Source organism: Lepidochelys kempii, chromosome 4 (genome assembly GCF_965140285.1).
Source record: "Lepidochelys kempii isolate rLepKem1 chromosome 4, rLepKem1.hap1, whole genome shotgun sequence".
NCBI classification, from domain to species: domain Eukaryota; kingdom Metazoa; phylum Chordata; order Testudines; family Cheloniidae; genus Lepidochelys; species Lepidochelys kempii.
The window spans coordinates 137,990,420-138,004,405 of NC_136383.1; the positions used below are offsets into that span (position 1 = coordinate 137,990,420).

Sequence of the window (13,986 nt, forward strand, 5' to 3'; positions counted from 1 at the left end):
TTGATCCTCTTGTTTTCCATTTCATGTCTTTGTAGGTGCCTGGTGCCCAGGATTTGGTGGATTTCTCGCCCGTGTATCGATGCTTGCACATATATTCTGTACTGGTAAGTAGGTCTACGATGGTGTTTTCACTGTACAGTTTGTACAAATGGCACGGAAGTTTACCCTGATTTTGAATGGCAAGATTAGGTGCAGCTCCTTATATCTATGTAGACAGTCTTGGAAAGAACCTGTTGCATAACAAGTATTAGTGTCTGCTTATGTTCACCTTGAGAGAAAATGCAGTATCTAGTAAAATTAGAATCTCAGCAGCATGTGACAAAGGGAAGCAAGGGCAACATTGGGAGCCCACAGTAGAGGAAGGACTTTGAGTAAAAACCAAACAGCTATTTTATATTGGCAGACTGCAAAGATATATAAACCATTTTCTTCAGCCACAACAGCTTTGAGGTTTATAAGGAGCCAAATACAATTTCTAGCTTAAATATATTTCCCTAAAATAATTCTTCTTTAATCAAAATAACTGTTATATCAATGCAAAGTAATGTATTGAGTAATCAAGAAAGACAGCAGTTTTAGGTGGTGGTGGTTGTTTATTGCACCTTCCTTCTTTTGAAGACTGGAGAATTTCCAATCTTTAAAATCATATGGTATGTAACTAAATCCACAGTTTTACTGTCTTGGCTCAAGCTTTCTAGAAGTCGGACTTTTGCCATTTTATCTGCCCTGAAAAACATCAAGATATGTTTACATGGCTGTGTAAGTGATAAGACCATTTTCTGCTGCATTTTAGTCAGTTCTTGATCACTGTTGTATATTAAGAGAAAAATAATCATGTGACCCTGATCATCAGTTACACACAATGGTGGAAACCTTCCCACAATAGCAAAAATGTTACCTACCACATTGGCACTCCTACTTACCCAAATATTTCCCTCCAAAAAAAAATAAAAAAAAAATACAAAGATAAAAATTTGTAACTAACAAACAAATCAGTCAACCAGCCAACAAAACCAAGAGCTTTTATTTTGAAAACAGAGACAAACCAGAGACTTTGTGAAGTCCACTAGGGAATTTGCGATCATCTTTACTTGGAAGGCACTGAGGTGATGTTTGGCAGTATAAAGCCCCAAGATAGATAGATCATCAGCAACTTTAGAGCCCGTTAATTTTCTGTCCACATTTGAGATGATGGATCTAGAATTCTAAATACTTGCTTTGTTTAGAAGGGTGGGTCCACTTAAAATCCAATAAAATTCACCTCTAATTTTGGTAGGTTGCTAGACAAAATGTGGTTTTCCAGGCCTTCCAGTATATTGATAAAAAGTTACTCCCTTCAATATGAGCAGAGAAAATGACCTTTGTGGGTGACACTTCAGCCATTACTCCCTTGTGTCATAATTTTTAGACTGCTGCAGTAATTCATCTGAGCCTTTCAAACTGGAAATCCAAAGACCTATTCGTCTGCAGCTGTTCTTTAATGACAGTAACCCACAGTTGCTGAAGAAAGGTCTTCAGCTTTCTCGGCCACAGGAGAACCCTCTAAAGTCAAGCCAGCACATAAGAAGAGTGCATGGTTTCTGCATGTAATCGAGCAGCTTTGCCTCCCTTGCAGCTGTGGAGACAGACCTAACAGAGTTGTTTCTTTTATGGTACATCTAAAGCCAGTCCTGCCCCCCCCCACCCCCCCCCAGCAATACCTACACATGAATTTGCTAAAGGAAAGAAATCATCATAAAAATGCAAATATAACCTTTTTGTCTTCATCTGTTAGTAATTATATAGCTTTGGCTACAATGCCATGATACTTCATTGGCAATAGAAAGTTAACCTACCCAGAATGTGTTCTATTTTGAGTGTACTCTGTCTTGGACAAAGACAAAATACTACATGTTGGATGCCTGCTTCAGGGAGTGTGCGAGTGTGCTTACCATTGTCTGAAGCCCTTGGTACATTTCAAAGTGTCATTTGATTTGGAAAAACTTCAGTTGTACATAGGTGTATATGTATATTTAATTTAAAGCAAAATCAGAGGCTCTGTTCTCATAGCTTTGCATATCATTGTTTAATAGAAGGCTGTATATAATGCTATTATGTAAAGGGTGAAAACAGGACATTAGTTTTTTGCATCAGTGTATGTTCAGAGTATTGCAGTCTGTAGTGCATATTTATCTTCTAGATTGACATTATATTCTGGTTTACATAATGGTGCTTTTACTGTTCATCCTTTATCATATATAGAACATGGCTGTATATTCCCCTATTGTATGCTAGAGAAATGCTACTTCTATAAACAGATTCCAGGCTAACGCTCCACGCCGCTGTTTGATTGCTTTCGGCTGCAGCTGGAAGTAAACCACTAGCCAGCCACTATGCTCTGGGAGAGAGTGCACCTGGAGCCTCTTTGATGTGCTCAAAAAGTAACTTGAGATGGGAAGAGTCATGTTAGATGAAGTCCATCCCTCTTCTGGGGATAGAATATAGACCCCCAATGGATACATGTCTGAATGATTAAATTATTATTCCTTTCTGCCTCACGTAGGCGTGGGACTCAATGTTTGTAAAGTGCTCTGAGATACTAAAATTGCTGTGTCAAATATTAATACTTAGCACTATTATAGCATTTTCCATCTTCAAAATGCATTGTAAACATCAACCCTCCCCACATCCCTGTGGAAGAGGTAGGTAGGTGTTATTCCCATTTGACGGAAAAACCTGAGGCAGTGAGGTCACAGAAGGAGTTGGCGACAGTGCTGGGATTAGAATTTAGGAGCTCTTCTCCCCAGTCCTCTGATGAGCCCACTAGACCAAACCCCTACAATACAGAATCTCAGCCAAAAGGCCTAGAAGAAGCAAGAAAAAGGCAGAATTGTCAAGAAGACGTGTGTAAAGCAAGAGCAGGGAAGTAAGGCAAGCAACCATAAAGGAAAATTATCCTTTTCCTGACCTGTGGTTGAATCCTGAACTGGTTTTCTAGGCCCAGCTAGTGTTGAACAATATCAAAGATTGGACAAGTACCAAGGGAAATGGCCACATCAGTGTCAGACGGAAGGCTCATAATATAATAGTTACCAAAACCTCCTAATATTTGTCATTTACAATAGTGTTATCTAAGTGCTTGGCCTGCAGTTACAAAGGCCTACTTTGAATAAACATTGCAATATTTATTATTTTTAGTGAAATCGACCTTCCAGTCACCTCGGTTTTATGGCTGTGCTGCTTATAAATTCCCAAAGGATTATTTGAAAAATCCTACTCATATCTGCCAGCCTTATCAGCAGGGCAGGAGTTCACATATTGTAACATGAGGTCAGCTTTCGGTCATGGTCTTGCAGACGGGGCCAGGCACCTGTAAATCCTTCCTTCAGCAACTAAAGCGAAGTACAATATCAAACAGGCAGTGAGACTTTTCCAGGAAGCGCTGAACTTTTGCAGGAAGGGCAGAGGAGAGGGAAAGAAAGTGAACAAGGGTCAGGCTGTGGTTAATTGAGAATTGGTCCTTGACTTGGTAACAGAGCTAGGGGAGACAGGCTATGATAGGGATGCTTTATGGGACTATTTGTCAGCAATCCTTTACTCTGAGAAACCAGCTGACTAATAATGGCTGTGGAGCCAGATGGAGATAGACGCCACTTTAAATATATACAAGCAAAAGAAAATATGACAAATGCACATAAAAACTGTGTGTATGTGGTATACCCCTCTCCTCTTTTAACGGCTTATAGTGTACTTTGTTTGGGACAGGGACACAGATATGTTCTTCTGATATGCTTGTACGGTGCCTAGCATAATGGGGCCCTAATTCTGCTTGGGATCTCTGGATACCACAGACATTAATATTTTAAATCCTGGAATTGCATGCAAAAAATGAACTAGAGAGTTGAGAGAGCAAATGCATCATCACTGAGACACAGTGAGGCTAAGCAATTTGCCTTAAGTAGCACAGGGAGTCAGGGAGAGAGCCTAGAACAAAACCCTGCCTCTCCTCTATTCTAACCAGTCGACCAAAGTTAACCCCCCGTCGGATACACACAAATAACAGAATATACCCACTTTCTGTTTAGCAGCAATATATTTAAAGACATTTACTTACAATTAGCCTATAAATCTACAACTTCATTACGTTAGTGGTCTTTTCAGAGGTAATGGATCAGTATGCAGAATTGGTTAATGGATCCCTGTACAAAGCTGAGATGAAAGTACAGTATTTGGGTGAAATGAATCTGCCATTGATATTTATTATATACTAGGTCTTCCCTCACCCAAATGTAACTCATAGAAAAGCTGGTTTGATCAATATCCAAAGTAAAGTAGGACAGATTGGGTTTGGGTTAGATGGTTTGTTTATCTCGTGTGGCATCTGTATAGCTGTTGGCAGTCTTGGATTTCGAACCCAAGAGATGGAATTGCTTTGCTTTACATAATATAAAATGAAAATTGATTATTGTGTTATGTGTCCTGTAAACTGAAGGGTGTAGAGAGGGGAACTTATCCCAAACCTGGAACGTAGCAGCAGTGAGACAGTCAAAAACAAAATCTGCTACAGTTGCCGAGGAATCTGCTTGGAACTGGCAGGTGACACTGTGATTCTGGATAAAGGAGACTGGAAGGAAAAGGTTTGGTTTTTTAAAATCATTTGAAACACTTCTGAATACTTACTGTCGGTGCAGTTCAACACCTTTGGCTGTGGTGTGCAGAAATGTTAAAGGGAGAACAAAGTTCCTAGTTCAGGCCATGAATATTGTTTTCTAGGTAGGTCTACAGAGCCTGCAGAAGCGAGCCTCCCAGCCTGGGTCAATAGACGTGAGTGAGCAGGGCTCACGCTAGTGCTCTAAAAATAGCTGTGTAGACAGGGATTCGGAGTTGTTCTGCGACCTGAGCTGCAGCTTCACACTACTGTCTACACAGCTGTTTTTAGAGCATTAATGCAAGCCCTGCTAAGCCGAGTCTGTTGACCCAGGCTGGGAGGCTCACGTCTGAGGGCTGTGTAGACCTACCCTGTCAAGTGTTCATTTTGTCTTCTCTAGACCTCTTTTTTTTTTTTTTAACTTAAGTTAATTGATTGCCAGTTAGCTCGAGATACTTTACACACGTGTAAAGACTGGTGTGGGCAGTCCCCATGCTTTGATCCTGCCTACGGTGGGATCAGCCTCGGGTAAAGGTCAAGTGGCCTACAGAGTTATTTAAAAAAAAAAAAAATCTACAGTAGACAGTGCTTTAAGGTTTTATGCAGCTCTGCTCCTGTTTTCATCTCATCCCCTTTCATCAGTCACTTTATTGTCCTAGGCCAGGTCTATACTATAAACTTACATCGGTATAACTGTCGCTCAGGGGTGTGAAAACTCCAGACCCCTGAGCGACGCCGTTACGCTGACCTAACTCCCAGTGTAGACAGCGCTAGGATGATGAGAGGGCTTCTCCCATTGTAGACCTGCCCTTAAAAGTGGGGTTCAACTCTCAAAACTATGTAAAATGTGCCCTTTCCTACTCCTCACGTACGCAGGTGTTCTCTCTGGAAGTATTCAGCCATTTGCTTACTTCAGTGACTGCAGCAAGTGTTTACTGCTCTATTTCAGTTTGTCCTTCAGAGCCAGCACAGCTTTGGGAATGGGAGCTGGACTCATGCGTCCGCAGAATTGTTAATCGAGTGTTGATTGCAGAATGTATACAGTTAGTGATTCACGAGGCACAAGGGAACCCAGCTTGACTTTCAGATTCCAGGCTGAATTTTTGGCACTGATGGTTAGAAATAACATCCTTTTACGTTCAATGAGCAGATTAAATCTGGAGTTCTTGAGAGACCATATGAGTCTCTTTCCAGAATCATAACTTAAATGTCATTATTTATTTGTCCTAGCACTTTTCCTCCCTCCTAATAGTCCCTTCTCTGTTGTATTCATGTTCCTCTTCTTTCTGACTTTCTGCTCTAATATTTCATTTGCACTGGTGACTGCCAGTTGTTTCTTTGTCTGCCTCTTGGAAATATTGATTGTGACGGTTACTTTTCTTTTCGCTCCTTGCCCAACTCTGCAAGATTAGAGGTGCTACAGTATAGATAAAAATCTCATCTGCTCATGCTTTTGTAATAGGGATTGGAGTAGTTTCTCTTTTAAGAGCTGATCATCACTCTTATTCTTGAAACTACTGTTCAAGTAATGTAGCTTGCAGACTTCTTTTTCATACTAAAAGAGATGCTTTCTTCTTTGAAACACATATTTATTTTATTCACTGATACTGCAATGTGGAGGGTCTGTTAATTCTTATTTTCTAGATCAGGGCTGTGAAGTTTGTTTTCACTGTGTCCTTGGGAATGTAAAGCTATTAAAAAGTTTCACCTTTTCTCTTGAGATTTTTTTTTTTGTTTAGTGGAAATTTTTCCTTCTAGAAATATCTAACTCCTAGTTCATCTCAGTTGCTTTGCAGATTGTCCCATCATTCTGTTCTGGCGTATCTCACTGTCTGCTGAGTTGGCTGACTCACCGGTGCCTGGTGGAGTTAGATAGCTGTAAACATGGTACTGAGATCATAGGGAAAGGCTAGGGTGAGATACTTTGTGCACTGGATTGATAAGGACACAGGAAAAGCCATTAGAGTGAACTGGTGTCAGTGACCTGAGATAACTGCTCTGTACTACGTGCTAATGGACCCTGGCTAGTGTGTCTGTCTGTAGTGGCCATAGATTTAACTTTTTGTAATTGTCATATTGCTCTTTTAACCTTGTGACCTTACTACCCATGGGGATACAACTTGACTTCGATCAAAGAAGAAGCAGAGAAATCAGTGTTCGTTCTAAGCTGGCTAGATATGATCACAGTGTTGGCTCTCCAAGTACTCAGTTTGGAAAACAGCCATGTTAGGGAAAAAGCATATAATTCCTCCTAAATATAGTGGCAACGTACTATAACCCAAATGCAGGATCCTTGTCACCTGAAGGTAGGGGTTGCAAAGCATGATTAATCCAGGGCTTCAAGTCCCTTTCACAGTGATCACCATTTTTTATTTATTTACAAAACTAGGTGAGCCTTACCTGTCTGTTACACTGCATATGTAGACTAGCAAATTGCAGATACATTTAAACTTTAAAGCATAACTTTGCTTTTTCTCTTGATTCAATCACATCAGTTGTTATCCCAGTGGTTAAAATAAGGGGTTAACCAACAGTCTTAGTTGCTCCGCGGAAGGTAAGGGGTCAGGACTCAGACAACAGCTCGTCATGAGAGATTATTCATTTTAAATGGTCCAGAACATGGAATGGATTGAGTTTTCAGTATCCCCAGCACTACTTCTTGTTTTGCTCAAATACTGACCCAGACTGACCTTGCTGAGTTTGTGAGAGGGTCACAGAAACATTCTGAGTTTGAAGAACGCTCTGACGTTATGGTGAAGATCTTCCGTGGTGGTGTCAAGGTGCAGTGACCTCTCAGGAGGAACACCACAGTGATGGAGCCAGTGCTGAAGAGGAACACTGATCTGAAAAGAGTTTTCTGAAAGTGTATTGGATTAGAGTGAGAACAAGGTCAGCCTCCATTAAGTTTGTTTTCCTAGGCAAAACTCGGTTAAACTGGAGGGGAAAAGGTTCTCTCTGCCTGCCTAGCAGATCTTCCCATGTTAAACCTCTCCTCCCACCCTCAGATTTCTACTTTGGAGCTGCTGTTCTTTCCACAGCTGGATCAAAACCACTCCTTAAACAGCTGTAGGTGATGCAGTTGAACAGTAGGAGACTACCTTCTGGGACTGAATATGATCTACTGCCCCTACATTGATGGTGCCCCACGCCTCTGAGTTGTGCCTGGATTGTATTGTCTCATGGAAGTGCAGGGTCTTGCCACTAGATTGTCAGACCATGCTCTTAGCCTGACATTCTGCATACTGAATTCATTTCCTCTCTTTTTTTTTTTTTAGCAAGTGATACCAATCGTGTCTATGTGATATCCGCCTTTTATTTTGTTACTTTATAGTACCCAGAAGTTTGGTACCCTTGGTTCCTAAGAGTGTTTATATTCAATAGAGTAAGTGAAAAGTGTGAACCTTTAAAATGTAGCTTGTAAAGAAAGTTATGAATGTGAGTTTGTCTCGTACGGTCCAACTATTTGCATTACTAAAGCAACATATTTTCTCCCGACATAGCTCCTGAGAATTGTCAAGTTCTGACACTCAAGCTGACCAGAAACTCCCATTCCTAAAGAGGACTGTGAAATAATTAGCCACCCTGTTTCTGTGAATCACATAGAATAGAATAGAATAGAATAGCTTGGTGCATAGCTGTGTTTTTGCTCTTTCCCTGCTACATATGTAGTTTAAGTACCTGTGTGTACCTTAGTTGGGAAATGATTGTCATCCTGTTTTGAATACAGTCTCTTTTTTATGAAGGATCTTGAGTTGGCTGAAAGTTAATTCTCTGTCTGTTTACAAATACTTATTCAGGAAGGGGTGTGCAATTTACAGGACAGACTTATGACGCATACACCCGCTATTTCAGGGGCACATGCCTTTGTTCAGGAGAATGTGGAAATAAGGCACAGCATGTACAATGAACAAATGATGCCCTTGCATTCCAAGAGTGTGGTACTAAAGCGGCTTGCTATCTGATGGGATGGTGATGTTTTAATGATGGAGAGATAAGAGAAACACATTGAGTAATGTTCTGAATACCAGTGCCTCTTCAAACTGCAACTGGTGGTCTACTTAGGTCATGTTATATGGATGACATGAGGCAAGAGCAAAGATTCTGAGATCTGATCTGATAAGCACTCTGTGTGCAGTAATGTATTTTGCAGTATGTATAATAAAATTGCATATAGCTTCGAGGCTGACTCAGTTTTGCAAAACCTGGACTCCCTGGAATCACAGGTTTAAAATCTGGCACAAATGATTCGTCGCTTTAGCCTTCTGAAGTTGTTAATTTGAGTTCTAAGAGGCATACTGTTTGTGGATCTGTGGGGTGAAATCTTAAAAAATCAGAGGTCCTATGTGCTACACATGGACACTTAAGATTCTACAGAAATTGTTATGAGACTAGGGATTTGCCTTGTGCTGTTAAACCGCATCATCTTGTTGCATAATTTACTGCATCCAGCTTTTCTAATGCCCTCTCACCCCGGAAGTGGTTGTATTTCAGTGTTCCTGTAGTACATAGTTTAAAGGCTTTGGGCTCCTTCAGGATGAAAAGCTGTGTGTGTGTTTGTGTGTGTAATGCTGTATAAAAGTAGCACCTGTTCTTTTGAATAATAGCTGCAAATTTTAGTCAAAGGATATATGTTTCTGATGGTGACTGTAATGCTGAAAATTGTAGACTGAGGGCATCACCGTAAAGGTCTTGTAGCCCAAGGGCTGTGCATCTTGCACAACAGCTGCTTGAAAAAATCAAATACCATTTTATTTTACCACCTCTTTGTTTTAACGTGGGAATAACAAGAAAAAAATTGTATCTTGGGTGCTTAGTGAGTTCTCTTGTTTATGAAAGCACAGGGCACCTAAGCATGCTTCCCGAGGCAATCCTGCCAAACTGCTCTAGTTTACGTGATGCTGTAGTGCAGGGGTGGCCAACCTGGGGCTCCGGAGCCACGTGCGGCTCTTCAGAGGTTAATATGCGGCTCCTTGTACAGGCACCGACTCCAGGGCTGGAGCTACAGGCGCCAAATTTCCAGTTTGTGGGGGGGGAGGGGGTTCACTGCTCAGGCCCTGCCCCAACTCTACCCCTTCCCGCCCCCTCCTCTGAGCCTGCAGTGCCCTTTTTCCTCCCCCTCGCCCCCAGAGCCTCCTGCATGCCACGAAACAGCTGATCGGGAGGGAGGGGGAGGCACTGATTGGCGGGGCTGCCAGTGGGCGGGCGCGCTGGGAGAGGGGGAGCTGATGTGGGGGCTGCTGACTTGTTACTGTGGCTCTTTGGCAATGTACCTTGGTAAATTCTGGCAGCTCCTCAGGCTCAGGTTGGCCACCCCTGCTGTAGTGCGTAGTTGTTTATGCTGTGGAATGGAAAAATGTGATGGTATACAAACAGGGCAGCACTGTCCCTTTCCCAAAGAGCTTACAGCCTAAAAAGACAAAGGGTAGAGTCAAGGACTCCATCATACAACCTAAGTGACCTGAGGTCCTTATGTGTGTGTATGTAATACCTATCCCCAACTTTTCCTCTACCTAGTCATTGTAAGTTCCTCACCTGACTGTCATCTGCAAACCCATAATTACTGCCATCTGCATGTTGTTTTTTGGGGGAGGGGCACAAAAGAAGGGGGATGGTATCCTGAGGTACCAGCGTCCTGAGGTACCTACAAATGCGCCTGTCTAGTAGGTGGATGGAGGCACATAAGCCCTCACTGTTGAATGCCATGTTTCTTTGTGTGTGTAAGAATCCTGGTGGTTTTAACCCTTTCATGTTTGTTCTTTTTAGTGCACTTTCTCGTTTCACTTATTTCTTAGAGCCCTTTGTCTTTTAATGTAGTGCGTTAACATTGTTAAACTTTCTCTCAGCATGGTTTTTAATAAATCCTCCCCCTTGCTTCTGCCGCTCTCCATCCAACCTCAAGTCCTAAACTGTTGGACTCCACCCTATAAGCTATATTGGTTCTGCGGTGTTAACAGGGTTTATAAAAAGATCAAACTTTTCGTTAAGTTGGAAAAGGAAGCAGATCTGACTGTGAATCCGGGCAGTAGGAGATTAGTCATGTAGGAGGTGCCATCTTTCAGAGAACTACTGCACTTCAGGTCCATTTTTGGTCAGTAATTTGCTATGAAGTGTCTAGATTGCCTGTCTGAATTCAGCCTATTTTGGTAGTGACTGAAAGGAGTAACCATCTGGTGGTTAAGTCTAGAGATGGAAAACAGCTACTAGATCACCAAGTCCTTCCCCTGACAGAGGAGGTATCCAATATTACATTGATATTGTATGTGATCTTAGCCAAAAGTCTGAAGGGGGTGAGTCTGTCTCTCTCCTGTGCATGTAAGAGCCATCATAGTAACTGGAACTAACTAGCCCCACTTGTTGGCAGTCTCAGCAGAGAGACTAAGGACTTAATGTGTCGTAGAGACTGAACTCTCCTCTCATCCCAACAGTGGGGGTTTGATCACATTGTTGAATGGGTTTATACAACTGCCTTCTGTTCTGTGCAGAGAGGACAATAGTCTGCAGTACACATGCTAAAATAAAATAAACTTCTCACTTTTGCGGCCAAGATCTTTTTCCCTGGAGCTCCTGGTTAAGAGAGCAAAACAAATGTGCGAGTTTAACAAATGATTTCCCAAGCTTAAAATGTCACATATCAGTTTTAAAAATGAGTAAATGTTCTTTCACTTGAAACTAAGACAATATGTGCGATGGATGGTTTTGCTAATTTCTGAGCCTGCAATTGAATTTATAGAAAGAGGTGCCTCTTCTTTACTAAAGAAACCTTAAAATAAAATCATCTTTAATTTAATGGCATAACATTTTTTTTCTAGTGCAAAGGTCTCCCATTTAGTAGCGTATTTCCCTTTGTCCTTTTCCAGGCAACTAATGCAGAGTTTGTCTGTCAGAGATTACTAGTTCTGTGACAAGAGGTGGTTATTACAAAGGCAAAATGCAAAACAGGAACAAAATTAATTACCTGAATTCTTTGCAGCTAATGCTCTCTTAAAAACATTGTCTCCCTTTGTCCTTTTCTGTGGTCTTCCTGTTTCCTTGTCCCCACTATGCCCTGTAGTTTTGTTGTTCATCGTACCTAGGGGCTGATTCTGCAACTCTGACCATGATTATTACCTTACTCAGTGAGTGTTCTCTTTGAAATCAGTGGAACTATATACTACTCATATGAATAAATCCTCCTTTGCTAATTCTTGGAATGGACTTTTCCTGAAGTAGGCTAGACCAAGCTCCTGCCAGTGTGCACAGCTTATACTTGAGAAATAATTGTTCCTCTCCCTCGCATGAAGTCTTTGCATTTGGTTCTTCTGGTGGGAAAAGTGGTAATCTCTTGAGAACTGGAGGATTTTCATGTCAGCTCACTATTAAAGTTTTAATGAAGAATTTAAAACACGGTATGAAACCATAAATACCACACTATTGTATCCATTCATCATGACCTCAGGATGCTGGGGTAACCTAAGGAAAGGAAGACTGGAAATAGAGGAAAGAATGGAAACCAACATACAAGTAAGGCAGACATTCCTGGGCTTAAGTGTGGAGGGTAGCTGAAACAAGGGGAGACTGCCAAAAATATGACCTGAAGATTACTAGCTGCTTGCTGTTGTAACAAGGAAAAATCATTCTTCGTCATCCTTGGCTAAATCCTAATGCACTTCAGTCTTCTGGGCCACAGTCATTTTGTAACTAGTGTTTCTTTAGTGTGGTCTTTAAATTTTTTTTTTTAAAGTTGAAAAGCCATATTTTCCAGACTGAAAAACACAGGCTACCTTGTTCAGTCAATGTAGTTTAGGTCAAGTGTAGTTATGAAAAACAGATGAATTCTGGTGATCAAGTTGTACTTTGACAAATATTCCATTGTTTGAGCATGCAGTAATTTCTTTAAAATGTTACACAGTTCTGATCTGAGATTGGCTTCTTTCTTTTAGCCTGCAGCATGTCACCACGTAAAGGTCTCGTCAGTCAAAACTTAAAACACCAGCTTCCTTGTATAGGATATCGAGCAGAAGTGTTCACTGCAAAATAGATTTGGATTCCTCCTTCGCTGTTAAAGTATAGGGACTTGAATATGCATATCACTTTGGCATGTGCTCACTTTGTGCTGTCAGATCTGTTAGAAGTGGCATTTTCTCCCATGCAGGATTTACTGAGTGGCCCTAATGTACATCTTCAAGAGAAATGTATTTGCCTGTTTTGTTAATGTTAACACAGTGCTCTAGCCCATTAGTGATTTGGTTAATCATATTTCGCCTTCATACAAGTCTTCCTTGCCTTGTCAACAGAACAGAATGTTCTGCCTTATAGATCTTAGATACTTTTATGGCCTCTCTGAGCAGCTCACAGTCTTTTAATGTCTCTGTCATCACAACACCTCTGTGAGGTAGGGTTGTGCTATTATCTCCATTTTACAGATTTGGTGATCTGAGGCACAGAGAGACTAATGAATTTCTCAGTCACACAAGTTTTCACAGAGGCACTGAAGTGATTTCTGCATATAGCTTATATTCAGTGTGTTTATAAAGCTTTTGAGGATGAAAAGCAATGTAGACATGTATACTAGCTTTTAATGTTACTGTTAGCTCTGTTTAGGCCAGTTAGTCCAAAATGTGCCATAAAATCACCTTTCAAATACCTTTCTCTATCCCCAAATCCATGTCCCCCTTCCAGAAAATTCCACCAGCTCTTAGAAAGCAGGGCTGTATTTTACCCAGTGGGTCCCTAAAGTGTTCTGGATGCTTTATTTAAAAAAAAAATAAAAAAATAAAGGCAAGACATGATCCCTGCCACAAAGAGCTTTACAACCTAACTTGGATATGTTGCAATTCATGGGGTAACTGGTATTAGGAAGGCGAATCAGATGAGGAAGGCCAGTTACAGCACCATATCACTCCAGTTAGGCATGTGCATATCTTGGTAGTTCTAGGAGAAGCATGTTTTAAAATAATCAAATGTTGATTTTAAATGGGTTTTAAAAAATTGATAGAGACTGCATCTTGCATGTGTCCATCCGTGGCTTTGATCACAGGACAAGAATGGATCAGACCTCAGAACAGATGGGTAGGAGAATATGCATGATTTGGCCTACCAGCCATAAGAGTACGCTCTTAAACTGTTTTGTCATAAAACAAAATAAAAATTTTAAAAATTGAGAAGCTTTTTTGTTTGATGTCTTATCAGTGCCCTGGTTCTCTTCTTGCGCGTGATCATGTGTTTCAACGCTTGTTTCCCTGCTGCTGCTTGGAGATAAAAATGTATTCATCAGTCAAAAATATTACTCTTCACAATGAATCTTAATTAATACATGTTGTTTTTCATCCACTACAAGGAAATATGAAAGCCAAAGCTGTCATTTTGGAAACGTTTAGTGT

At 41.0% G+C, this 13,986-nt stretch overlaps 1 protein-coding gene across 4 annotated transcripts in view; it reads left to right on the top strand.

Moving 5' to 3' along the window:
- EXOC6B (exocyst complex component 6B) overlaps positions 1–13,986 on the top strand; it is a 450,860-nt gene that overhangs the window by 210,382 nt on the left and 226,492 nt on the right. For all 4 annotated transcript variants that reach the window (XM_073343016.2, XM_073343018.2, XM_073343017.2 and 1 more), the window contains exon 8: positions 36–104. In XM_073343016.2, coding sequence (XP_073199117.1) covers positions 36–104 — 69 coding nt within the window. The remainder of the gene's footprint in view (positions 1–35; positions 105–13,986) is intronic.